Source organism: Hylobates moloch, unplaced genomic scaffold (assembly GCF_009828535.3).
Source record: "Hylobates moloch isolate HMO894 unplaced genomic scaffold, HMol_V3 SCAFFOLD_9, whole genome shotgun sequence".
In the NCBI taxonomy this organism is placed as follows: domain Eukaryota; kingdom Metazoa; phylum Chordata; class Mammalia; order Primates; family Hylobatidae; genus Hylobates; species Hylobates moloch.
Window position 1 is genome coordinate 21,368,429 of NW_026652284.1, and position 27,777 is coordinate 21,396,205.

The window sequence follows — 27,777 nt, forward strand, 5'->3', positions numbered from 1 at the left end:
TGTGTTTGTTTGTTTGTTTGTTTGTTTGTTTTGAGACAGAGTCTCGCTGTGTTGCCCAGGCTGGAGTACAGTGGTGCAATCTCGGCTCACTGCAGCCTCCACCTCCCAAGTTCAAGCGATTCTCCTGCCTCAGCCTCCTGAGTAGCTGGGATTACAGGTGCATGCCATAGCGCCTGGCCAATTTTTGTATTTTTAGTAGAGACAGGGTTTCACCATGTTGGTCAGGCTGGTCTTGAACTCCTGACCTCGTGATCCGCCCTCCTCGGCCTCCCAAAGTGCTGGGATTACAGGCGTGAGCCACCGTGCCCAGCCTGGAGTTTCATTTCTTTTTCGACATTTTGTTGTTATGGGATCCCTTTTAAAAATCTTTGCAGGGTATTGAATATTTTCTATATTTTCCTGCATTTTTTTAATTTAAAAAAACAATGTCTTTTTAAGAGGTTTTTTAATTCCTTCAAAACCAGAAGACAAAAAAGACTGCCTCGTTGCCCTTTTGTTCTTGTTAACCTATTGAGTATGCAAGTCAGGGGTAAGAAATCCATCTTTTTTGTGAATCAAAGCACCATTGATTCTCACCCAAAAATCAGTCAAGAGCTACCTGTAGGTTAAATTAATGAGTTTATTGTATGGTGTGTATTATAGTTGGAAAAGAAGGGAAATGAGAGGAATAGGAAAGATAAAGTAATTCAGGCTTAAGCTAGCTTCAAAGTGTGTGTTTTTTGTTTTGTTAGTTTTTTGCTGTTTTTATCTAAGTTTTTAGTGGTGAGATACCTTCATGACAAGAGACTGTTACTTTTATTTTTGCCAAGTCAGAAACTTAATTTGAAAGATAATAGCTGTATTTTTCCTAATCTTAAGTGTGATTCTTGGAAACTATTTGTTTCATTGTTCTGAGTCCCTCCCTGCTCCCTTTCTTCCCCAAATACAATTCAGTTTTCTGATCCAGCTTGGTTTTATTTGGAACCAAACAAAACAATGGCAACATTTTTTTAAAACCTATGAAATATATTATTATTATTATTATTATTATTGTTATTTTGAGATGGAGCCTCACTCTGTCGCCCAGGCTGGAGTGCGATGGTGCGATCTTGACTCACTGCAGCCTCCGCCTCCCAGGTTCAAGCGATTCTCCTGCCTCAGCCTCCCGAGTAGCTGGGATTACAGGCGAGCGCCACCACACCTGGCTAATTTTTGTGTTTTTAGTAGAAATGAGGTTTCACCATGTTGGCTAGGCTGGTCTTGAACTCCTGACCTCAAGTGATCCGCCTGCCTCAGCCTCCCAAAGTGCTGGGATTACAGGCCTGAGGCACTGCACCCGGCTCTACAAAATATTTTTTATGAATAAAGCCAGCATTTACTAAGAATGAATATATCTGATTTTAAGTTTATAGTAGAGTTTAAAATGTAGGACCTATATTTTCGAGATAAGTTTGCAGATTGGATTTAGTAACCCGATCTTCTCTTCATGATTGTGTGCCTTTTTCCGAGGGCTGTAAATAGGTATACCTTGGGCCTTGTCTGAGAAGCATAACCTTCTTGAACCTAAAGGACCCTTCAGACGAGAGCTTAGTAAAATAAGTTTGGAATGAGATTCTGTTCTACCTTCATAACAGAGCATATATCTTCTAGCAACACATTCTAATATCATTGTCAGAAGTAATTTCTTATATCTAAGTATCTTTTTATTCTCTTTGTTGTTTCTTTCTAACTCAAATGGTAGAATAATCAATCTGCTTTCTTATTGGGGTATGTATTTTAAAATAAACTGTTTAACGAAGCTTGTCTGAGTTTATTTAGATCATTGGGAGGTGGTGTTTTATGTCTTCCAAAGATCACACTCATTTTCCTATAGTGTACCAAGTGACTAGAAGCTTAAGAGCATCATAGCATCTGTCTTGATGATAGATTTTGGAAGAGTTCAGAAGACAATCTATTCTTTTTCAGATTGAATTTTCAAGTTTTGATTCTTTTCTTGAAGTTACTTGTACATATTAGTGAGGAAAATTTCTTAACAAAGCTTATTATGTAGCATGAAGTAGAAGATTCAAGATCTTGCCTGCCTTTCTCTGTGTTACCACAAGTGTGTGTTTATCTACAGTACTTGGCACACGTGCACAGAGTGTCTTACTGTGTATTCTTTAGTTTTATTTAGGAAGCACTGGCATATTTAACTGTAGTCGTGTCTACTGTGTATAGTAAATGAAACTTCTTTGGAGACTGAGTCTTTTAATTATACTCCTTGCTTTGAAGAGAAGGAGAGAATTTTTCATTAAAATTGGAAAGTTAAACGGATATTAAGTTGATGCTGAATTGCAATGCCAGATTCTAGAGTCTATGTCACCTCCATTTTCAGTCTAGCAGCCGTTAGTAAAAGACATTCGGAATCCATTTTACCCCATCCAGACTATTAATATTAAATAAGACTGACAGCAAGGATTTAGTGATTAGAAATACTATGTACTTTGTTCCACTGCCTTTCAACAAGAATCAGCATGTAAAGTTGAAACTTCCTGACCAGAATTTGGAAAACTATGATGTAATTCCCTGGGCCTTGATTCCAGAAGAAGGAGCTCTCTGAATATGGGTTTACTAGTTGGTGGTGAATTCATGAGTCGCCAACTATTAGGCCTTTATGTCCAGATATTATCCTAATTTATGGAGTAAGGTCCCTGAGTTCTCCTCTTTCCTTCCACAGGGCAAGCAGGAGGACTTCAAGACGACAGTTCTGGAGGGTATGGAGACGGCCAAGCATCAGGTGAGGGTGGCATTAGATGCTTGCCACTTAGTAGCAAGAGCCGCCAAGTAGGAATTGATGCTTGCAAGTGTTTTTGGCTGTGGTATCCACATTTTAGCCAGAAGCGCAGGTGAAATTTAACCCACAGGACATAATAGTATAGTAGGAGAGAGTGTAGCCAGAACAAAGGCAAGCAAAACCTTTTGAAGTCCTCAGGCCGATCTCAGCCCTCCACTCTTTGTGTTTTCGAGGAGATGGCGGGTACTTTTCTCCCCAGCAGCCTTTATCTTAATAGTAAACATGATGTAGAACATAGACTTAGGAATCATGGGACCCTTAAAGAGAAATACAGCAGTATACACAGAGAGGAAAAGTCACAGGCTCAAAAGTCTAAAAACAAAAACAAAAAGGACTGAGAGGCATTCTAGGACTAGTCAGAGGAACTATGTGGGCAAGTGACATCTTTTTAAAAATGGTTGTTACACAGTATTGGGTACCTTTTTTCAGTTAACATTACGTAGTTAATCATTCTTCAGTTTAAACATTTTGTTTCTCATGTGAAAAATGTCTTTTGAAAAGTCTGAAATGCTTTTTCTGTTCAGACCAAACAGTATGAGATTTTTACTTCTAGGAAAAAGTAAAGAATTTATAGGGGCCACCATCTGGAACAGTTAAAATTTATCCCAGCAATCCAAAATAACATATCTGGATTTCATCCTTTTGTCTCTTGAAGGATATTTTTGTTCCAATTGCTCAAAGCTGGTTCATAGATACGTTTTGATAGAATTGGAATAGGCACTACTTCACTTTTGGAGGTTGTCACTTTTCAACTGTCTTAAGTCTACTTTAAAATTATTTGTCTTGCAGTTTGCATATAACAGGTCCTGGGACTGTTTGTATTTTACTCTCTTGAATTAAAGGTAGTTCATTGTTAATACAGCAACTAGTAATAAGGGGATCCAGAATGTTAGGAGCAGACTTTTAAAAATGCTGTCCCAAGGATTGCAGGTTGATAATCAGTACATGGTTATCTTAGCAGAATTAAACCCTCTTCAGAGTCTAGATCTGTGTCATATAAACCTTGAAGAATGCTTTTCATCAAAATGACGCACAATTAGATCTCCCATGGAACTGTTGAAGATCAGGGATGGCCTTTAGAGTTTTAATCTTGAAGAAAGAAGTTGAGTTTTCTTGTTTTTGTTGTGTGTGTGACTAATTGCTCTTTTGCATAGGTAAACAATATCATATATTGCTGAAAGTGAAAGCAGACTTTCATATAAAACAGTGGTGCTGCTGATTACTGTTAGTAGAACATGAATTTTAAGTGTTTCCAGGAATGATGGTGACTTCTAAACCCTTCAAGATCTCTCTTCCAATCTTTGTCATGTTCAGAAGCATTTGTGAAATGATCAATCAGGGTTAGAAATGTGCTTGTAGGAGATCAACATTCTTCTCTTAATGAAGCCAGATGACCCTCATGGGTATCTTGGTGCCAGGATCATATCTTGACTTCTTAAAACCCACCTCAAGTTGGTGTACACATCCTAAATCTTAGAGCTAGAAGAGAACTTGAGGTCATCTTATCTAACTACCTGCCTTCAAACAGTATTTTATCTCCCTTATTTTATGGATTAGGGTCTGAAACCCAAAGAAGTTAAATAGATTGACCAGCAATACACCAGCAGTTCTGGAGGAGAACCCAGGGATCTTGCTTCTTAGTGCAAAGACTATTCCTTACACCCTGAGAATCCTTTAAAATAGTGTTTACCCTAGAAATTAAAAAATCTGAAGTATAGGAGGTTGTATAATTCTTTTCGTTCTCTCTCCTCCCCCTATTCCTTATTCCTTTTATTTTAAAACTATTCTAGGACTTGATATGATACATCTCTAGTTTTCTCATTTTAAGTAAAGTCTTTAATATGTAGATCACATCAGGCTTTTGTTTTCATGCTAGAAATCTAGTTATAGTTATCTACTTGATATAAAAATCAAAGGCAAGTAACTCTTATGGAGGCCTTCTTTTCTTTGTTAATTTTTATATCTCTATTACCTTACTGCAGTCAAAATGCTACCTATATCTTACACGAATCAAGAGGAAATGATTTAATGGAATAGAGGACCTGTCATCTCACCTGCCTCTCCCACTTTTTCTCCTTCTAATTAACCTACTTCAAAAGGTCTAAAGTATTCCTTCAAATATTTAACTACATTTACTATGTATTCAGAGAAAGTATAAGCCAGTCAGACCATTAGAAAGGGCAGTTCTACTTTAGAGTGACTGCATTCTGAAAGGTGATGCTGGAATTTCCTGTATAAAGGTAGTGAGCAGGAAGGAACTGAACAGAAGGTAAGACTGGTATTTAGGCAACCTTGGAGCTTTTTAATAATTTTTTAATGTTTCAAAGACAACATTTTGGAAACATTCTAAATTTTCAGAATACCAGATTCCATTACTTAATGGAACAAACACCAAAGTACAAAACTATCAGAGCCAAGTGTAAATTACTTCTGAATTATGTGTACTGTTGGTACTTTTAGGATGTTATTAAAATCATTTGTGTTCTAAAAGATTTTTCCTCTGAAAGAGATAGGTACTCATGAGTTAGATTATCCAAAATGGTGTCTATTACTTCATTTTGGTACTATCCTATAAGAAGGATGTTTTGATTTAGCTTCTCAACAGTTTAGGTTACAAATTAACATACATTTTTTTTTTCTTTAAGAAAAGGTTAGCTTTTTATCTTGCAGGCTTTTCACCCTGGTTTTGATAATGGTCTTCATTCCTTAAAATAAGTATCCCTAAACACCAAAGGGAAGGAAATAATTATTGACAGTTTTTAGAGACCATTTTTCATTTTTAAAAATGCTATCAGAGTATTGAGAATAGCTAGTTTTCTTAGATGCTGTTTAGAAGATAGAGATGGAGAAGAATATTATTCCAAGCATACATTAATGTCACCACATTTAGTTTCTTTAAATGCCTTTGTTTAAACTTGCGATGTTTGATTTAAAAATACTTTGAAACTGCTGGATGACATATAAATAACATTTCTTAATCATTACATATTCTCAAAAATTCCCCAAATTAGCCAACTACATTAGAGTGATTTTTGATAAGAACATCTGAGGCCAGGCGCATTGGCTCATTCCTGTAATCCTAGCACTTTGGGAGGCCGAGATGGTGTATCGCTTGAGCTTAAGAGTTCGAGACCAACCTGGGCAACATGGCGAAACCCCATCTCCACAAAATATTAAAAAATTAGACATAGTGGCTTGTACCTGTAATCCCAGCTACTTGGGAGGCTGAGGCAGCCCAGCGACTTGAGCTCAGGAGGTGAAGGCTGCAGTGTGAGGTTGCGCCCCTGCACTCCAGGAGCCTGGACAACAGAGGGAGACCCTGTCCTTCCCCACCGGCCAAAAAAAAAAAAAAAAAAAAAAGAACATCTGTAGTGAGAAGCCATATGTACTATAAAATTTGGTATTTTATCCTACATGATTTTTCTGTCATTGAAAAATAGTGTTTTGCAGTAGGATCTTCAATGACTACTTATTAAATGTCTAGAAGATAATATAGCTAAGAAAGAAAACTACCATTTTTGGCAGGGAGAAGTGGAATTTAATAGAGATCATTGATTTTCATGTTAATAGTATATACTTATGAATTATACCAAGAAGTGACCTATTTAGAGATACTTGGTTCAAATACTCAGGATTAATATGTAGATACGTTCTTTATAATGTGAGATATTTTTAGTCTTGGTTTTTTGTTTTGTTTTCAGTTTTTATTTATTGATTTGGGAATGGGGGCTGGGGACATCAAAGCCATATAGTTTAGAAAATTTCACATTACTGAAATAAACTGCATCCACAATAGTAAGCATTTCTTCTTTTCTTGCTGTAATTTCATGCTCCACCTACAATATGGCTTTTACTATTTTTTTTTCTTTTTTTTTTTGCCCAAGGAATAAATTGTCCTGACAGTCTTTAATTTTAGGTATGGATTAGTTAAATGTAAGGATTGTTAATTTGATTTAGTAACGTGAGACACAATGTTTATCCCTCATTATCTACAGTAGATGGATAGCTTTTTCTCCTTGTCTCTAAGAATAGTATTTCTTAATGTGTGGCCCACGATTAGCATTAGGCATTTTTGCTTGACCACTTGTTAAACATGATTTTTTTCTAGGTAGTGTTTGCCATTTGAATGTCTTTGTGGAAACAGACTCCTTAGTAGCTTAGCTATAATTTTCTAAGTTACATCTTTACCTGCCTTGTTTTTTTAATTCTCCTAATCTTACTAATACCTTAGCATTAGTTTTGCTTCCATTATCAGTGCTTCCAACTTCTTGTTTTATGTGCTTTAAAATGATTATATATGGGCTGAGCATGGTGGCTCACTCCTGTAATCCCAGCACTTTGGGAGGCTAAGGTGGGTGGATCACTTGAGGCCAGGAGTTCCAGACTAGCCTAGCCAACATGGGGAAACCCTGTCTCTACAAAGAATACAAAAAACATTAGCCAGGCATGGTGGTGCATGCCTGTAGTCCCAGCTACTTGGGAGGCTGAGGCAGGAGAATCGCCTGAACCCAGGAGGCAGAGGTTGCAGTGAGCCAATATCGTGCCACTGCACTCCAGCCTGGGCGACAGAGTGAGACTCCCTCTCAAAAAAAAAAAAGAAAAAACCATTATATATGGATATCTGGTGCCTATTTTGTTACTTATATGTAATTACTTAAATGGTATGGAATTTTGAAACTCTTTAAATTGAATCTTGATAGTTTTATAAGCTAGTGGATAAATACCTCTATAAGGTGATCTTAGAAATACATTTGCATTTATTGTGCTTGTGTTTTTAAGATCACCTTATAAAGGTGTACTTATCCACCAATTTATAAAACTATCAAGACAATACCCAATTAAATTAAGAGTTTGAAAATAATGTATTTTTTGGGAGGTTGAGGCAGGTGGATCACCTGAGGTCAGGAGTTCGAGACAAGCCTGGCCAACATGGTGAAACCTCGTCTCTACTAAAAATACAAAAAATTAGCCGGGCATGGGGGCGGGTGCCTGTAATCCCAGCTACTCGGGAGGCTGAGGCAGGAGAATCGCTTGAACTCAGGAGGCGGAGGTTGGGTGAGCCGAGATCGCACCACTACACTCCAGCCTGGGCAATAAGAGCGAAACTTCGTCTCAAAAGAAAAAAAAAAGAATAAAGAAAATAACATATTTTACTTGCAGTGTATAGTGTATGTATACACTGTATGTATATGTGTTATAGATTATACATAGTAATATTTGTAGTATATAGTAAAGCATTTCTAATGTTTCTGCCAGAAAAGGTAAATTCCTTGCATTCTTCTGTCTTATTGTTGTCTGCTTAATTTCTCTCACTGCTTGCCAGCGTTGAATTATGATTACTAATGGATGACACTCTTGATGGGATTGTGATTTTCTGCTGTCGATTATTAAAGTCATCTTTCTGTTTCATGCTGTAATCCTAAAAGAAGGCATGTGATTGTGTTTTTCGCTCCACAGCATCTTTTGCTTTCCTGTTAGTGCATTTTCCTTTATTCTGGTTCTTTAGTTTTAAATTTTATTGTACACCTGTCAGTAGTGCTAATTTTAATTAGATCATCTAATATGATAAAGTTATTTTATGGACAAAGAAACTATTTTAAATGCTTTGCCTTATAAAGTAGTTGTTTCACTCAGTAAAGTATAAACTTTGGAATGTTAAGCTCAAACAAGTGGCTAATATCTAAGGAAGTTTCAGCTTTTGAGACAATTGAAAATTTTTTAAAAAGATCAGTCTGTAAGTGAGGCAAAGGAATTTGAGCATCATCACTACCCATTTTGTATTCACTTGCACTTTTTCTAGATGTCCTTTGCTTTCTTCGTTAGGTGTGGAGGGCGCAGCTTTCCAGAGCCGACTTCCTCATGACCGGATGACTTCTCAAGAAGCAGCCTGTTTTCCAGATATTATCAGCGGACCACAACAGACCCAGAAGGTTTTTCTGTTCATTAGAAACCGCACAGTAAGTTTCCATTTCAGCTTTTTCACCTGGATTATAAAAAGTACATATGGCTTTGGTAGAGAATATGGGAAAAATAAAAAGAGAAGAAAGAATTCTAAAATTATCTGTAATACTATTACTCAGAGATAACCTTTGTTAATAGTTATTTTTCATTTGGGCATTTAAAAAATGTATATATAATTTTTGTTTTCATAAAATTGAGATCCTTCTTGGATACATTCTTTTGGATCCCTTTTATACTTCACAACCCCATAAATACACATTAAGAATATTTATTTAGGCCGGGCGTGGTGGCTCACACCTGTAATCCTAGCACTTAGGGAGGCCGAGGCAGGCGGATCACCTGAGGTCAAGGGTTCGAGACCACCCTGGCCAACATGGTGAAACTCTGTCTCTACTAAAAATACAAAAATTATCTGGGCATGGTGGCGGGCACATGTAGTCCCAGCTACTCTGGAGGCTGAGGCAGGAGAATCGCTTGAACCCAGGAGGTGGAGGTTGCAGTGAGCTGAGATTGTGCCACTGCACTTCATCCAGCCTGGGCAACAGAGTAGAGTCCGTCTCAAAAAAAAAAAAAAAAACCCTTTATTTAAGCATTAAAAAATAATAATAATAATCACTTTGTCCTTTCCTCTCAAGATAAGAGAAATCTTTACCCTGTTCTGCTTAGCTTGTTCAACCTCTTCCTCTGGCTGAATGATTTAACTTCAGTGTCTGCATAATATTTTGTCCGACAGTTGGGTTATAATTTGACTGCTGGACATTTGTTGCCGATTTTGCTTTATTATAATTAACTCTGGACAGTCTTATGCATTCTTGACTCTACCTATTATTTCCTTATGATAGAATTCTAGAAGGAAAGTCAAAGGGTTATAAACACTTTTAAACATTTTGGACATATTGCCAGATTGCTTCCCAGAAAGGCTGAACCAGTCAACCCCTCCCCTCCCCCCATTGCCCTGCCCATTTTTATTAAAACAGTGATAATCTATGCTCCTATAATTGGCCAAAACCATCTCAGTTCTTTTTCATTTCTCGGATTACTGAGACTGACTGCTTTTCACATTAGTCATTTGAATTTCTTCTGTAAATTTTTCTTTCATATCTTTTATTCACCAGGAATTCTTATTTAGCCATAGAGTAAGTAGATGAGGGAAAGGTGCTATTCAGAACGTATTCATGTTACTCTAGGGTGATACAACGCAGAAGACGTTTACCTTGTGATTCAGCTAAGTTGAATATGAATATAGCTCAGAGATGTCGTTGATATGTCTGCTTTTTAGCCACCACCAGCTTCTTTATTTTGGCTATTAGATTGCAAAACCACTGCTTAATTTCGATTGTTAAAGCAATTGATAGGTTATCCTGGGTTTTTGTAAAACAAAAGAACAGTGAAGAAAAGACAGTGAGTTTTTTTAAAAGTGAACAGAAAATTCTTAGTGTGTAGTCTAAGGCTGATTTGTCTTATAATTGAATCAGTTTCTGCGTATAGCATATCAACATTTGCTCTAAGTGGATTTTTTATTTAGACAAAATTGTCAATTTTTTGTTTGTTTGTTTGTTTTATCTGAAGAGAGTTTTCACTTTTTACTTAGATTTGAGCGATGGATTTACAGGGATCTCTGTCTTGTCTGATTCACCAAAAGTCCAGATTTGGGGAAGGGTTTCCCGATGTTAGATTTGTGGTCTCTGGCTGTGAAACAGAATGTAAATCAACCTCTACTGCAAGAATTTTATCAGTTCTCTAGTCTTAAACTATAATACTTTAAAACTGCAACTTTAGAATTATTGAACTAGACTGTGACCTAAGTGTTATTTTGTAGGAGGAGATGGAGGAAGACTTGTGTTGGGAGTGAGGAACTTGGGCCCAGTGTGTACTTGAGGAAATCCATTTACCTTACAGTGGCCACAGAGTAGAGCATCTGTGTGGATTTGGTCATAATCCTTTAGTAATTTGGTTTATTTACATATAGCCAAATTAATTTCTTCTTGGTTGAAAGTTGTCTTATGGAGCAGTCTTTATTAATTTTTAGCTAAGACTTAAATATAGTAGTGTTTAGTTTGTCTTGCATTTTACAAATACATACTCACTTTGAAGAGAATTCATTTTAGAGCCCATTGATTGTACCACAATGTTTTTTTATGTCTCATCTGTTTTTTCAGCAGTATTTGAAATAATTGACTGCTCCTTTCTTCTGAAACACAGTACTTACTTGGATTCGATAACTCAGTATCTGGTTTTTCTCCTGCCTCCGTGGGTGTCTTCTCTGATTGCTTTGTGAGATGATTCTTAACAGTTGGCCATTATGTGGACTCTTTGGGAGTTCCTTCTCCTCTCACCCTATTTTTTCCTCTAGGAACCCTTTTCAATGCATTTGACTTCAGTTATTACCCATAAGCAGATGACTCCAGACCTTCTCTCTCTTCTGAGCTCCAGACTCTATATCCATCTGTTTTATATCTCTTCTTGTTATCTTGGAGCTAAACTCATTATCTTACTTCTTTCAGTGATTCCATTCAGTGTCTGGCATACCAACTCGCTTAGTTGTACCAAAATGGAGACGTTGTCCTTGACGCCTTTCTCCCCAACCTCAACATATCTAGTTGATCATTAGATTTTTGTGGATTTTATCCACCTAGTATCTCTGGAGTCATATAACCCAGGTTTGAATGCTAGTTGCTCCCTGCTAGCTCTATGGACTTGACAAGTTACTAGGTGGTTTTCTCTTTCAGGCTAAATAACCCCAGCTTCTTCGGTAATTTACTTATTTGATATGGTTTTGTGTTCATCAGTTTCTTTGTCAGGAGTATAACGTCACTGTTTTAATTAAAGGAAAGCCCATGTTTGGGGCCTTAAAGTTAAAAGGATGATTTTATTTATTTTTATGTTTTGAGACAAGCTCTTGCTCTGTGGCCCAGGCTGTAGTACAGTAGTACAATCATGGCTCACTGCAGCCTCGACATCCCGGGCTCAAGCAGTCCTTCTGCCTTAGCCTCCTAAGTAGCTGGGACTAAAGGCATGCGTTACCATACCCAGCCAGTTTTTATATTTTTAGTTGAGATGGGGTCTCACCATATTGCCTAAGCTGGTCTCAGACTCCTGGGCTCAACTGATCCTTCCGCCTCAGCCTCCCAAACTGCTGGGAGTATAGGTTTGAGCCACTACAGCCAGCTAAAAGATGATTTTAAAGATAGTCAAATTACATATGTCTATTTGTATGTAATTCAATTTATGTCATTTAAATGCAGCTGCAGTTGTGGTTGGATAATCCAAAGATTCAGCTGACATTTGAGGCTACTCTCCAACAATTAGAAGCACCTTATAACAGTAAGTAGTGTGTTTAATAGGACTAATTTTGTACTGGATTGTGAAAATTGATATGTTCTTCTAGGAGCCTCATGGTTCCTTGATAATTAATTTTTTCATTCATATTTCCATGTTATTTCACCTTGTGCTGTGCAAAAATAAGTCTTATAGAAAACCTGGTTTCTATGTTTTTATTCATCTTCTGGTCTTTAAATTATGTTAACAGATGAGTTCAAGAGATTGCTAAGTACTCTTCCTAGACCTATTGTCCAGCTTTGATCCATGGAATACTTTGGCGCTTCATGGCTCACTAGCTGGTTTTCTTATTTCCCACTTGGCACCAACAATGTCTTGTGATGTTTTTGCCAAAGTAAATGAGTGTTATAACTACTTTGTGAAGGTTTGGTTTTATTCTCATTCCATTTGTGGTGGAATGAAATTCTTAAAAATTTTAAATTAGACAGACACAGTGATATGCACCTATAGTCCCAGCTACTCAGGAGGCTAAGGTGGGAGGATTTCTTGAGCCCATGGTGAGATCCCTATCTCTCAAAAAAATTAAAGATTAAATCAATACAATTCCAAATTATGTGTTATACATTTTGGCCTACTTCACAGACTAATAGTTCTAAGAATCACATTGATTGAGTGAGTGAGTAATTGACAGTGTCTCCCTCTGTTGCCCAGGCTGGAGTGCAGTGGCACGTTCACAGCTCACCGCAGCCTTGATCTGCCAGGCACCATCATGCATGGCTAATTTTCTGTTCTTTGTAGAGACAGGGTCTCTACAGTGATTTATTTATTTTTTGAGATCTGATCTAGCCTGGGCTAGAGTGTACAGGTACAGTCATAGCTCCATGTAGCTAGGAACTCCTGGGCTCAGGTGATCCTCCTTCCTCAGCCCCCTGAGTAACTAGGACTATGGGCATGCACCATCATAGATGGCTAATTTTTTGTTTTTTTTTTAAAGACGGGGTCTTGCTGTGTTGCCCAGGCTGGTCTTGAACTCCTGGCCTCAAGTGATCCTATCACTTCAGTCTCCCAAAGCCACTAAGAGTATGTGCATGAGCCACCGCGCCCAGCCTTAGAATTACTTTTTTAAAGGAGTCACATGACCTGAAGCTTAATGGAAAAGATCACGATGGAGAAATGGAAGAGTTAGAAGAATATTGTTTAAACTGCTGAAAATAAAACCGTGTTTTTAATCCACTTATTCTGTAGGTGATACTGTGCTTGTCCACCGAGTTCACAGTTATTTAGAGCGTCATGGTCTTATCAACTTCGGCATCTATAAGAGGATAAAACCCCTACCAAGTAAGGACCTCCTACCTGGCTGATAAATTTTACGTTTTTAAGTTATGGTTTCAGGATTGTATTTTATATCTATAATGACATTAGGATTTTATTTTGATTCATAAGACTATATTTAAAAATATTTCCAAGTTTATCTTCTTATAAGTCAAGTTAAATAAATAAATAATAAAAAATAAAGTCTCTTAATAAATGTGCATTTCCCTTAATTTCTAGTTTGATAGCTACTTAGTAAAAGATACTGGATTTCCAATTTAAAAAAAAGAATAAAACAGTACAATTTGTTAAAAATGAGAGGAGTTCATTTTGAGGTTTTTCTCTCATTGACCCCTTCTTTATGTTGTCAATAGTTGCTTTTTTAATGCTTTAATCATTTTTTCAAAAGGAGGTACTAACTTAAGACTACAAGGGTAGAGGTTAAGGGAAATAGCTTATATGCAGAATGTGTCCTAATGTAATTATGAAGTAAATGAAGCAGATTATTAACAAGTTAACTAAGAATCACAGATACTGAAACACATGCCTGAGGTAATGAGAAAATAAATCTTAAGATAGTGGATTTAATTTATAAATGTTCGACACTGAATTTGAATTCGTAAGTTTCAGATGTTTGTTAATTTGTTTTCAGGTAGTTTCCATATTTTGAAAATAACTCTGAATTTTTTACTTTTTAAGATATTATAATATGTTAAGAACCTAGAGGTTTTCATGAAATAAGACTGTAAGTACAAACTTTTATACCTACAACAAAATTTTTTTCCATTTTTTGCTTTTAGCTAAAAAGACAGGAAAGGTAATTATTATAGGCTCTGGGGTCTCAGGCTTGGCAGCAGCTCGACAGTTACAAAGTTTTGGAATGGATGTCACACTTTTGGAAGCCAGGGTAAGAATTTCATTTTGAGTTTAGAGGCTTGACCTATTGGAAATATGGTAAGCAAATTATCTGTTGCAAATTAAGGAATTATACAACTTGTACTAAGCCAAATTGATTTGTATAATAAATCAATTTTGGATAGTGTTATTTATATTTTTAAAAAGCTTTTTTTTTTTATGAATGCTTTGAAAAGTACTCTGTGAGGAGGGTTTAAGAGTATTTCTTTTCCTGACTGATATTTTCAGATCATTATTTCTTGTAATTAGCTCTCAAATTTGGGGCCTTCATGGACATATCCTTTGTTAGGAGGCAGTTATTTTTGGTGGTGGAACAGAGTGAATCCCCTATTTTTGATAAAGAAAAAAAGCTACTTCTCACGCAGGAACCATATTTTAGAAGCCAAGATACTGGTTTTTTTCCTGTTAGCCCTAGAGAGAGAAATGGAAACAGGAGGAGCAATAAGGGATAATGGCACACAGTAGGAAAAAGAGCATCATATTAGGATGCTACTATTCAAGCTATTTTCATGAATAATTTTTGAAATCTAATGATCTTCTAATGGCTTTAAACTGCTAATTTTTTAAAAGAGTATGGGGAAATTGAAATTAAATATTTTCCTGATATACTATTATTAAAAATTTTATGTATTTAGAAAACATCTTTGTGCACTTTGTACATTTTGTATTAAAAAATACAATAAGGAATAATAGAACCATTTTGATTCCTACCCATGAGGAGTTTATAATCTAGTGTATAGGTTTTTGTTTTGTTTGCATTTTTGTTTGTTTGTTTGGAGTTCCAGAGTACTCTTACATGATTTATAATCATTAAATTATCGCTACAACTCAGCCATACTTGAAAATCTCTGGTCAGCAGTGATAAACCTGGGCCTATTTAGGGATAAAAGGTATTGTGAACAGGCTATGTTCAGTATGGACTCTCTGCCCCTGAGCATAGGGCTGCACTGGAGAACGATTTGTCAGAAAAATTATCCATCAGATTTTTCCCAGCTAACTTTGGGGATCAGAGTGTAAGAGTCAGATTACAGTGGTAGAAAGTTGGTGTTTAAATAGTGTTGGGATTTGTGAACAAATATTTTCTATGTGGGTGGCCCTCATTCATCCTGTGCATTAAAAGGTATTATAGACAGCTGGATAGAGTGGTACCTGTGACTAAATATATCTTCCAACTGTCAGACTGCCTTATATCACATCATTTAATTCTGTGTCATTTAGTTATATGACTTTTAATTATATGTCATTTGTTGCCTGCTTCTCCTTCAAATAGTCTTCAAGTTAAACTTCATTTGTTCTTTGTGCACATAGCACTGTCGATTGCATTCCATGTAAACTCTACATCTTTATTTTTAAATTATGGAAGACAGAGCCATGGTATGGTACTATGCCAGGTTTGTGGTTAAAATAGAATTGATGATTTTGCCTACTTAATTTCTGAAACAGGATCGTGTGGGTGGACGAGTTGCCACATTTCGCAAAGGAAACTATGTAGCTGATCTTGGAGCCATGGTGGTAACAGGTCTTGGTAAGTAGCTATTGGTTTGTGCTATAGTACATGGTCTGAGACTCATAAAATAAAAGAAATTTAAAGCCAGAGATGCAATTTGAAAGTGTATTGGTTTAGAATAGTCATCTTCTGTTAGTAAGAGGTATAGCAGTATGTGGAAAATGTAAATTGTACATATCTTTTGACCTGGAGTACCTTTTTCTAGTTCTAGGAAATTATCCTATGAAGATAAGTAGATAATGTTGTGTTTGAAACTTTTTTTTTTTTTTTTTTTTTTTTTTTTCTGGTGAGACAGAGTCTCACTCTGTCGCCCAGGCTGGAGTGCAGTGGCTTGATCTCCACTCACTGGAGTCTCCTCCCTCAGCCTCCCGAGTAGCTAAGACTACAGGCATGCACCACCACGCCCAGCTAATTTTTTGTATTTTAGTAGAGGCGAGGTTTCACCATGTTGGCCAAGATGGTCTCGATCTCCTGATCTCATGATTAATGTGGCATTGTTTTTGTTTGTTTTGAGACATGGTCTCACTCTTTTGCCCAGGCTGGATTGCAGTGGCATGATCTCAGTTCACTGCAACCTTTGCCTTCCATGCTCAAGCGATCCTCTCCCCTCAGCCTCCCTAATAGCTTGGAGTACAGCCATGTGCCCTCCATGCTTGGTTAATTTTTAATTCTTTGTAGAGATGAGGTCTCACTATATTGCCAGGCTGATCTGAATCCTGGGCTCAAGTGATCCTCCCAAAGTGCTGGGATTACAGCACTGGTCTCAAACTCCTGACCTCAGGTGATCCACCCGCCTCGGCCTCCCAAAGTGCTAGGATTACCAGCATGAGCCACCATGTGTGGCTTAAACTAGCTTTTGAACAAGCTTATAGGACAAGTACAAAGAACCCCACTAATTTATGTTTATAATTATAAATACATTTCATGGCTTTAGAAATCTAAAGAGATAGGTTAGTAGCTTTATGAGCCACAACGCCCGGCCTTGTTTGTTTTTAATAGAAACAGGGTCTTGCTCTGTTGCCCAGGCTGGTGTCGAACTCCTGGCCTCAAGAGATCCTTCTGCCTTAGCCTTCCAGAAGGTTGAGGTTGTGGGCATTAGCCAGCTTGCCCATCCCTGGCATTGTTTTTCATAGCAGAACATTAGAAACCACAGATTAGAATATTATACGATGAGAAATATACAGCCACTAAAAATCATGTAGCTCTGTATTAGCGTAAAACGATGTCCACAATATATTGCTAAGTTGAAAAGATATTATAAAACAATACGTATTATGATCCTTTTTTGCGTGTGTCTGTAATTTTATACACTTAAAATCTAGAAGAATCTATAATGTTAATTAGTGGGATTATAGGTAATTTTTTTGCCTTCTTCATGTTTATCTTACATATTTTTACTTGGGGTGCTTTTTTTTGAGAAATAATTACATACTGTAAGCTTTTGAGCATTTTTTATTTTGAGTAAAAATATTTTTTACTTTGAGGTTTTTGTTCTCTCTTCATAGGTCTATTGAATTTAATTGCTTGAGTTTTTTTCCAGGAGGGAATCCTATGGCTGTGGTCAGCAAACAAGTAAATATGGAACTGGCCAAGATCAAGCAAAAATGCCCACTTTATGAAGCCAACGGACAAGCTGTAAGTCAAGGACAAACAGAACTTTCAACATTTCTTTGGTTCAGTTGAAAACAATTTTAGGAGAATGGTATGGATGAGCATATACATATACATATATAGAGGTGTATATATATAAACTGAAGGTAGAGATGATGTAATGTTATTCTGGTTGTTTCTTAACTCTTGAGCTATGTAGGAAAGGATTATTGTATATATATACACATTTACCTGTCTGTTTAACATTTATCTTTAGATATTTAATGAAGGCTAGCTATCTTTTTATTTGGCCGTGGCCACTTACTCCAAGGGACTTGTGGAATGGAAACCTGATTCTTCGTTGTTTTTTTTTTTGTATTGTGCCTTCCATCACGTGCTTTAGCCCCATGTGTTCTTTATGACTTCAGTTCTGTGTTTATAGGCTAACATTTTTGATGGGCTAATAGCCAAATGATGATACTTACCCACATGCTTAGATAGGCTAAAGTATTTGTTGACCAGAGGCATAGGAGCTTCCTATACTTAGTATGACAATAGCATGAAAGTGATGAATGGTATGGGGAGTTGCACAGTTTAATGACTGTAAGATAGGCTTAGATTACATAAGTCAGTCCTAATTTTTTACAAGTGAGTGAAATTCAAAAGTTTGTATTTAGCAAAATTTTACTGACTGCCTTTATCAAGATGAGAGCCCACACTTCTCAGGATATAAGTACATATTATCTTTATATTTGGGGGAAAGGGTGATGTCCTATGTATATGGTGGGTTTAGCTATTGTTACTAAAAGTGGTAGGATCCCAACTCGTGAATTTTGTGCGATATGTCTCAAGGAACATCCTCACTTATTCCTATCTACCTTAAGGCTTTATGGGGTTCATATCAGAGAAGGACAGACTCTCAGGGAATGCTTTGGTTTCCATCCCCACCATCATGGTCCAAATTTCCCACCAGGGCTCGGGTGGGGTGAGTAACAGGAGGCTTCTTGCAGAATAAACTGAGCAGAATGAGAGAGAAAGGATGAAGTAAAGATGAACTCAACAATTGAGTAAACTTCTCTTACTCTACCAAGATCTGTAAAGGATATAGAGATGAATAAGGTAGTCCCTGCTGTAGTGGTACTTGTACAGAAATAATTCTTTTTTCCAAGCTTTTTATGAGGGAAATTTAAAAACAAGGACAGAAGTAGAAAGAGTACTATAGTGAACCTCTGTTTTCCCAATCTTGTTTTATCTGTCCCATTCCTGCACTTTTGAGTCCAGGGGAAGTCTGGAGTATTTTAAAGCAAATCACAAACATATCATCCATAAATATATTAATACCAGTAACATAAAGTGAAAGCCAAGGATTAGATAGAAGAAAAAATTGCTATGGAAGAACCAAGGTGGCAAGAGGGTGTATGAAGGTGTGAGGGAGAGGGCACTAAGAGATCTGGAGGGAAGGAGAGCATTTGTGAATGGCAAATCAGGATTTCAACATGTGTTTATGGAAGGGAAAAGCATTGCTGGCAGAGGAGGTTTAAGTCTTAAGTAGAGAAGTCTGTAAAGGAGGGTGGGATTATACCAGTGAGAGTAGGAAGATAGAAAGTTTAGGGTGGGGCCATGTTGTGGTGGATGTTACTTGTTAGGCTTGATTGTAGGTTGGAACTTGAGAGGTTTGAGAACAGGGGAAATGACACGATTAAGTCAGTGTTAAAAGTATAATATTAATAGTAGGCAATAAGTACAGAATTGAGGGGAGGGAAGCAAGGCTCCAGAGTGGCTATTACAGTCCTCAAGTGATAAGAGTCCACAGTAAAGATTAATCACTGATCATTGAGACACCATCTTTTTCTTTAGACTTTTCTGAATGTAGAGCAGGTTCATTAAGTCTTTCTAACGTAAAGAGAGAACTTTTTTCTAGTAGAGATATCCAGAGAAATGGACTGCTTTCTTGGTATCAGATGAGCTTTAGCGCATTTTTTAAAACATTTGTTTCTGTACCACTGTTGTCCTCAGGTGGGGCCTGCACTGGCTGCCAGTCTGTGAACTAACTGTCAGTTACCAGTGTGGAATGAGATAAAGAAATTACACCACTAACCACACTGTTAATTCAGATGGTGACTTTTTTTTCCTGGTAGCAAAACTCTCAGTGAAGAAAGTGTTGCATTGATTTATCCACATCTTACCAGGACCAGCCCTTTGAGTAGCACTGTAAACAGTTGTTAACCTCATGTGTGGTTTTTAGCATTTTGAATGCAGGGATATTTTTCCCAACGTAATTGGTAGTTGTCATTCAACTCTGATCTGTATAGGATTTTTCTAAGTTGATACATTTGTATTTGGTGCAGTAGCCAAGTGATAAGGAAGATTTTAAACCATTCTGAAATTTGGGAAGGGATTCTTTGCAGCTTTGAGTTATGCTTGCCTTAGTTAATCAAACATAAGGCATGCTAATGTTTCTGTACTGCTGTCTCCAGTAGTCTGTCTCAGAACAAGAATGGAAAACTGTTGACTAGTAAACTAGCTTTTTTTTTTTTTTTTTTTAGAACAGAGTCTTGCTTCTTGCCCTGTCACCAGGCTGGAGTGCAGTGGCACAATGTTGGCTCACTGCAACCTCCGCCTCCCGGGCTCAAGTAATTCTCGTGCCTCAGCCTCCTGAGTAGCTGGGATTACGGGCATGTGCCACCACGCCCCACTAATTTTTTTGTATTTTTAGTAGAGACGGGGTTTCTTCATGTTGGCCAGGCTGGTCTTGAACTCCCAACTTCAGGTAATCCGCCCACCTTAGCCTCCCAAAGTGCTAGGATTATCAGCATGAGCCACCGTGCCTGGCCTAAACTAGCTTTTGAACAAACTTAAAGGACAAGTACAAAGAGCCCCACTAATTTATGCTTATACTTACAAATACGTTTGATGGCTTTAGAAATCTAAAGACATAGGTCAGTAGCTTTATTCTCTTATTGCAGGAGAAGAAACTAAAGCTCATAGGTCAGTAGCTTTATTTTCTCTTATTGCAGGAGAAGAAACTAAAGCTCATACGTCAGTAGCTTTATTCTCTTATTGCAGGAGAAACTAAAGCTCACACATGTGTTTGCCTAAGGTTATCATAATCAGTAAGTTGAAGAGCCAGAATCCATTGCCTGGTGTTCTTGTTCAGATTCCCATACTTGTTTGACTACACCTGGCCGACATTTCAGGGAAGATGGGGTGAGGTGAGTGTATGCACCTCCTTCTAACTGCCTGTGTGATGACATCAGCTGAGTCTCCTTCTCTGAGAGCTTTGTTGTAGTTATTCTAGGAGCCAGCACGGCCTACCTAAAGTAAAAATTCATTCAGTCACTGATTTTTCTTTAGTAAACTTGGATGAAATGGGGTTCTGTTTCTCCATGCTTTATGGACAGCTTCAGTCAAAAAAAAAAGTAACTTGTTGGTTCTGTTGTTAGTATATAGAAATTAATGATGTTATCCTGTAGAAGGCCAGAAAGTTACTCAGAGTTATATCACTAGTAATAGTGTCTTAAGGACATATCTCCATACCTAGACATTTTGCTGCTGTAGGAAAAGAAATCATGTAGCAAGTGATTTTTATTTTATGTCATTGTTTTAATCACAATCACAAGAATCCCTCAAAAAGTTTACCTCTTTGTTCTCTCTCCTACATTTGTAGCTAGTATATTGAGTTTCTGTGCTTGTTTTTGACAAGGGACGTTTATTTTATGGCTTTGGATGACTACAACAAAGGCTTCCTTAGTAAAGATATTAATATGAGGGATATAATATAAAGATATAGGGATACTAAGCATATCCCTCTAAATAGAAGGGATCTCCACTACCTTAAGCCTATAAAACAGAGCTAGTATAGCAGCTGCCTTCAGTTGATTGGTAATGGAGTTATACTCTGACCTACGCTGTCATCAGTAACACCTTAATTGGACATGGAGAAGGTTGGGAAATAGGGTAATTCATATTTCAGGGAACATTTTGCTGGTCTCTGCTGAGAGGACTGAAAACACAATTGGTGGGGGAGACAGTGGAAATGGCTCTGAATGTTTTCTGCATGTCCTGTACACCAGCTAGTAACTCATGGGCTTTACTTTTTTTTTTTCTTTTTTTTGGAGTAATGAAAGGATATCTTAATCAAATTCCCACAGTGCTGTAGCGTTCTGTATCACAAGGTCTCTGGTCATGTGTGTCTGTGTGTGTGTGTGTGTGTGTGTGTGTGTGTGTCTGTGGTTGTGTCTGTGTGTGTCCAGGTGAGATCCAGAGGTTCCAGTAACTGCTTTGAGAAACTGAGCCTTGATTGCTTCTTGGGAATGGCTCAGCTGTTAAGAGAAAGAATGACAGACAGCATGTGAAAAGTAATGGGTGTCAGGTCTCTTACAAAGACCGTTAACTATAGGTGTATTAGGTATCTATCATAACTTAGCCAGTTTTCATTTGTGTTCTTATTCTTATACAGTGGTGCTTAGGTTAGTACGCTTTTGACACAGGCCTGTTGGCCTTCTTGGTTTTCTTCCTTTGAAGAAACATCTTCAGTATCTTTATGACAGTCTTTCTCTGCCCTTTAAAATCATTACTGCCAATCCATGCTTGTTTATACATGTAAAAATCTCTTGCCTTCCTTTAATGGTCCTGAAGTTGCAAATAGTTTTTGCCCCCTTAATTATAGTTATAATACTGACTTTGCTTTTCCAAACTATATTAATTTATTCATTTAACAAGAATTTACTGGGCACCTCTACTATATGCTAAAAACTGCTAGAGAGAACTACTTAGATATGTTGTGTGTGCCTTTTCCATACACTCTAATCACTGCTTTAAGGAAGTCAAAAATTCCTTATGGGGTGGGAGTGGGGGGAAGACAACAGTCTCTGTAGAATCACATTGATTGTTTTTGTTTTTGGAGACAGGAAGATCTTGCAGTGTTGCCCAGGCTGGAGTGCAGTGGCACAAACATGGCTCACTGTTGCCTTGCCCTCCTGGGCTAAAGTGATTCTCCCACCTCAGCCTCCTGAGTAGCTGGGACCACAGACACACACCCCTACACCTGGCTAATTTAAAAGAATTTTTTGTAGAAATAGAGTCTCACTGTATTGCCCAGGCTGATCTCAAACTCCTGGGCTCAAGTGATCCTTCTGCTTCAGCCTCCCAAGGTGCTGGGATTTATAGATGTGAGCCGCTGCTCCCAGCCTAGAATCACATTGAATTTTATTTGGATTAAGGATATAGTCCCCCTATAGGGATAATAGCTATATCTCATTTCCCTTGGCTGTTGAGGAGAATCTGAATTAGAGACTCTTCAGAAGTAAATTTCTTCTTCCAGGTTTACCAAATGAACTAATACTAATCTTCTGCTTTACCACAATTCTAGAAGTGCTCGATGGCATGGGATGGGGAGGTGGAGATTGACTGTGGCCTCCACTAGCCAGATTTGGCCATTACTGCTTTTTTCTGACTTTCTGGGGATTTCTCTGGCTAAATCTCAGAACTTCCATTACCTAGTGTACGTTGCTGCATTTAACTCCATTCTGCTCTGCTGCTGTAGAGTTTGTGAAGACTGGAAGTAAGATAGGTGTACAACGTTTTTGAAGACCTAAAGAGCTTGTTAGAATGAAACCAGAGGTAGAAAGAACTAAAGAGAGCTGTCCTCCTTCCTTTGAGATTACTTCTTGCAGGATCAGGGACCTTGTCCAGAAAGTTGTTTGGCTTTCCCACATTCTGCATGGGCAAGACACACAGGCTTCCCTTCCCCTGGACACATTTAGAGACAGTCCATATAATCTACAGGACCAAGACATCAGGATTGAACCTATTTGGAACAGTGAGACTCTTCAAATTCTCTTAGTCTTGAAGGAACTATTTACCTGGAGCCTTTCATAGAGAAATAAATGGCTTCAAAAAGTCAATCAAAATCTGTTTAAAGTGATGTCCATTTTGTTTGCGTCTTAGATAGAAGGCTCTTACATTATTGGTCCTTTCCCCAAAAATGCTTCTTAGTTTGCTGTTACAAGTTCTCACTGTGTTGCAGTGTAGAAATCCACCTGCCTTCTAATGTGGTACTTAAAACCCATTGTAATCATTCGTTGAGTTTCTTTCTCAGGATACAAGTTAAGGATCTAGATTAGAATAGTTAGGTAAGATTTAAATTATTGTGACCTATGTTTAGCGATCGCCAATATTTCAATTCCATTTTGTTGTTATTGTTCCATAATAATTTGTAGAACTAATAGAATCCAAGGATTCTCATCAAGGGGAAATAAATGACTTAAAGTATGGGTAGTTTGGGGTTGTTGGGATAGTCATTTGTTAGTTCCTTTTATTGTCTGGGTATATCAAATAGAATATTTCTAACTAGCTTGTTTTTAGAAATGATTCTGTTTTAAAGGTATTAAAAACACATTTTGGTTTTCTCCCAGTCAGTATTAATTTCCTAAGGGACAAGTATTTTATGTGTTATTTTCCAAATATTCCTTTAATTTCAAAGTGAAATTTTAATGTTAGTGGGGAAAAAAAGCCAGGTTTCAAAGCTATCCCTGGCTGCACTTGCAACATTCTTGTAATTGCTTAACTAAGTGGAAAATGGATGGGGCCTGGTGGCTGACAATCTCACATAATCTCATACAACTGAGCCTCGGGTTAGAATGGTTTACCGGAGATGCAGTCCTGTCATCTGGTGTCAGTCAAATGTGGCAGCAATCTTTTGGTTTGGTTTTTGTTTGTTTGATTTTGTTGTTGTTGTTGTTGTTGTTACTGTTCTTTGTTTTTCCTTTCCTCTTTTGAGTTTTGCTTTATTCCTCACTGCTTTCTGACACTTCCCCCTCACTCCCCTGCCTTTTTTTTAACTGCCTTTCTTTTGGCCATTTCTATGCCTTGACTTTCCCATTTGGTCTCTGTACAATCTGTTCCTTATTTCTCTGGTGGTTGCAGCTTCTGAGCTAACAGAATGCTTCTGTCATGCTATGTGTTTAAAGCCTTGATTTTATTGCTGTCATACAAAACTAAACTTGACGTGGCTGTTGGGCTGTTATTTACAGTTTATTTCTCTCTCTGCTGCACTGGTTAAAAGGACACTGTCAAGGTATTTTTTTTTCATAATTTTTCAAATCATTTTCCTCACTGTTTACAATAACCCATTAAAAGCTTGAAACCTAAATCTTTTCCTTTCAAAGATCCTCTCCATCATACATTCACACTGGTTTGTTGTTGTAGAGTTGCGCCTATATGTTGGGCTGGTGCCATTTGAGTTTTTGTCATTGAAAGCGCGTGTAAAACATTAGGTTTTTTTGTGGGTGGTGTGGGTGGACTAAGGGGGAAAGTGTAATGAATCCAGTGGGCTGCTCAGCAAACAGAGGGAAGAAACAGAGGTCAAATTTGGTCCCTCTAACCTTGACAGTGTCCCTTTAAATATTTCTCTACCACACACCCTGGACCCCAGATACTGAGCCTGAGTGCCGTGTTCTTTTTCAGTATGAACTTCCCTATGTGATTGTCATCCTAGTTGCAAAGATTAAAGCTTGTCTGAAGCAAGCCATCCAGTTGACACTGGAAGAGCTTTAATCTGTACCATTGGCACACTTGTGTATGACACATTCTGCCCTATTGTAGAGGCATATGTGATCTAGTAGTCCCTCTTGCTGCTATAGCATCCTCTTGCTAGGCATTTTAGAAGCAACACATAGAAATATCACTTTTATGCTCCAGGAAAAGCAGTCAGGCGCATTGCATCTGTGATCAGTTGAGGTCTCACATTGTTAAGATTTCACATTGAAATGTAATTGTTTCCTTTTTGAAAGAAGAACCAAATTTAGATTTCCAGAACCATCTTTTGTAGCATCATTGCAGGATTTGCACTAGAAGTAGCATGTTTCTGAGCAAAATTTCAGCATTGTTTGAGTTGCTCTGCATATGACCATCACATATCACATCAGTGAGGAAAAGTAGCTGAGAAAGTTAATGAAGTTCCTGACCAAAGGGTCTCTTCCATCAGCTCTCATAGCTGTGTAATAAAAACAACCTTTTTTTTTGGCCACTGAGTTGAATGAGTAGTAGATCAGAGGTTTTTGACCCACCAGTCCTAGGCACCTTCCTGATATACATGGCACCAAGCATCCAAAGCCTGATTCTCTGCCTCATTTAACACAAACCAGAATATTTTTAGAGATTTAGATTTTCTTTAGGCTAAGGGTAATTCTTTAATTATAAAGATACCCTGATCTCTCCCATGTATAGTCTTTGGGAACTTACTGTTTGAATATGATTTTGATTAAATCAGTTATGGCATCTGTCATATTTACAGTTCAAAGGAAAGTTGCAGTCCTCTTTCATTTTGGGGGCAGATTGCCCTTCTTGCCAGATTCTTTGTGCCACACACTGGCTCGTCTCATAGAGTTACTTGTGTTATCAGTGAAGGAGCAGAGGCCCGGGTTCAAAATCTGTTGGGTTGGGAAGTGGAAAAACTGTGGAGTTTCAAATGAGAGGTAGAATCTTACTGGGATGGTCTTGTCAACAGTCAGTTACCTCTGATTGTAAAAGGTCGCTCCTCCTGAGTCTTAGTGTTTACTAGAATTTAATTCAATGTTTTATTTTTGTGTTACCAGTTTTAGGTTGACTGTATAGTGAAATTCTGTATTTTGAATCACATTTCCCTGCTGATATCAGCCCACCTTACAACAAGCAATGCTTGCCTTAAACATATTTTTTCTTTCTCTCACTTCGGCCATGAATTCAACAATAGGATTGCAGATACAGTTTGCTTTGGGGCTGAATTAAGCAGTAGCAGAGGGGTGTGTGTGAACTAACTGATGTTATCAATAGGCAGGGACACAGCATGGCTTAGGATCATGGTCTTCCAGCTTGATGACCTGCTTTGCAATCTGTTTGCTTCGTCTACATCAATGAGGAGCCAGACCTTCTGGTCCTTCATTTACTCATAGACTCTCTTAAGAGCTTTGTACATTCAATTCTGAATTTATTGGTGCCATAAAATATTACTACTGTGCAAAAGAATAAAAGTGCTAGTGTGTTCTTATTAGTAGCTATGAATTTCATTTCTCTTTTCCCTCCTCCCACCTGAGATTCATCTTTGAGGGGAAGCAGATATCTTGGGCTTCTTATTTTCCCATCCTGCCCTTATTCTTGGAAGGTCTTCAGGTTTGTTGACATAGTTTTTGTTCTCTGGGACTTTTCTAGTGTGTTGTTTGCATGTCAGTCAGCTCAACTTAATGCATGTCAGCTCAGTGCCACTTGTGCTCCATGTGACTTCAGTTAGCACCAGTGTAAATCTTGTGGCAGTTAACAGAGGTGGAGTCCCAGCTCTGAGGGCAGAAGTGGGAGAAGAAGAGGAAATTGTCAGGGCCCAAACATTTCATGTCTCATTTAAATGGATTTGACCACTTCATAGAAAAGAAAATTGAATCATTGTGCTCAAAGGTTTCCCCTTTGAGATACATATTTTGACCTTTATAAACTATAGAGCATTTGTGTTTTCATGGATGGTTATGTTTAGTTTATAAGGACCAACACTGCTATACTTCGGATTTTCAGGTTCCTAAGGAGAAAGATGAAATGGTAGAGCAAGAGTTTAACCGGTTGCTAGAAGCTACATCTTACCTTAGTCATCAACTAGACTTCAATGTCCTCAATAATAAGCCTGTGTCCCTTGGCCAGGCATTGGAAGTTGTCATTCAGTAAGTACTTTGATACTGCTTATTGTATAGTGAGTTCCATGTGTAAAGATTTGCTATTTATGTTTTAAGTTTTTCTGCAAGTCTTATTTGAGCTAGTTTTTACTTAATTTTGTATGAAACCATTGAATCCAAAATTAAAAATTATTTAAAATAATTATATGATCCCTTAAGGCCCCTTTCACTTCTAAAATTCATTGCTTTTATGGTATTATACTATATTTAACATAGCCTAGGAAATAATTTCCCATTAGCCAACTTTCTTGTTCCTAAGTATCAGAAGTTTCAGTGGGCCTTGATGCCCTTAAATGTTTTTGATGGGCACCTGTCTTATTCTGCAAAGTTGGCTTTGAGACCAGATTATACATATTGTCTCTCTTAGGTTACAAGAGAAGCATGTCAAAGATGAGCAGATTGAACATTGGAAGAAGATAGTGAAAACTCAGGAAGAATTGAAAGAACTTCTTAATAAGGTGAAGTTCTGTATTTTCTTCATAGCTGAAGAAGCTTTAATAGGAGAAAAAGTCTTTAGAAATTTTAAAAGCATGTCTGAGATTTTTTCCTCCATGGAAGAGAAAGTCTGCACAGCTGGGACTCATTCTTAAGAAAATAATGACTAACGAAAGAGACTGTTTTATCTGTCAGTCTTTCAGTGTGGCATTATTGATAAATTGTTGCCAGAGGAAATAGATCTTTCCTCTTTATCTGGTTCCCTTTAG

At 37.6% G+C, this 27,777-nt stretch overlaps 1 protein-coding gene across 2 annotated transcripts in view; it reads left to right on the forward strand.

Annotated features, from left to right (window-relative positions):
- Nucleotides 1–27,777, forward strand: part of KDM1A (lysine demethylase 1A) — a 64,388-nt gene that overhangs the window by 22,331 nt on the left and 14,280 nt on the right. Inside the window, exons 3-11 of one of the 2 annotated variants that reach the window (XM_032759244.2) lie at nt 2,696–2,755; nt 8,636–8,769; nt 12,019–12,097; nt 13,298–13,390; nt 14,164–14,270; nt 15,722–15,803; nt 17,326–17,420; nt 26,919–27,061; nt 27,441–27,531. In XM_032759244.2, coding sequence (XP_032615135.1) covers nt 2,696–2,755; nt 8,636–8,769; nt 12,019–12,097; nt 13,298–13,390; nt 14,164–14,270; nt 15,722–15,803; nt 17,326–17,420; nt 26,919–27,061; nt 27,441–27,531 — 884 coding nt within the window. The remainder of the gene's footprint in view (nt 1–2,695; nt 2,756–8,635; nt 8,770–12,018; nt 12,098–13,297; nt 13,391–14,163; nt 14,271–15,721; nt 15,804–17,325; nt 17,421–26,918; nt 27,062–27,440; nt 27,532–27,777) is intronic. The other variant, XM_032759246.2, reaches the window with a different exon arrangement.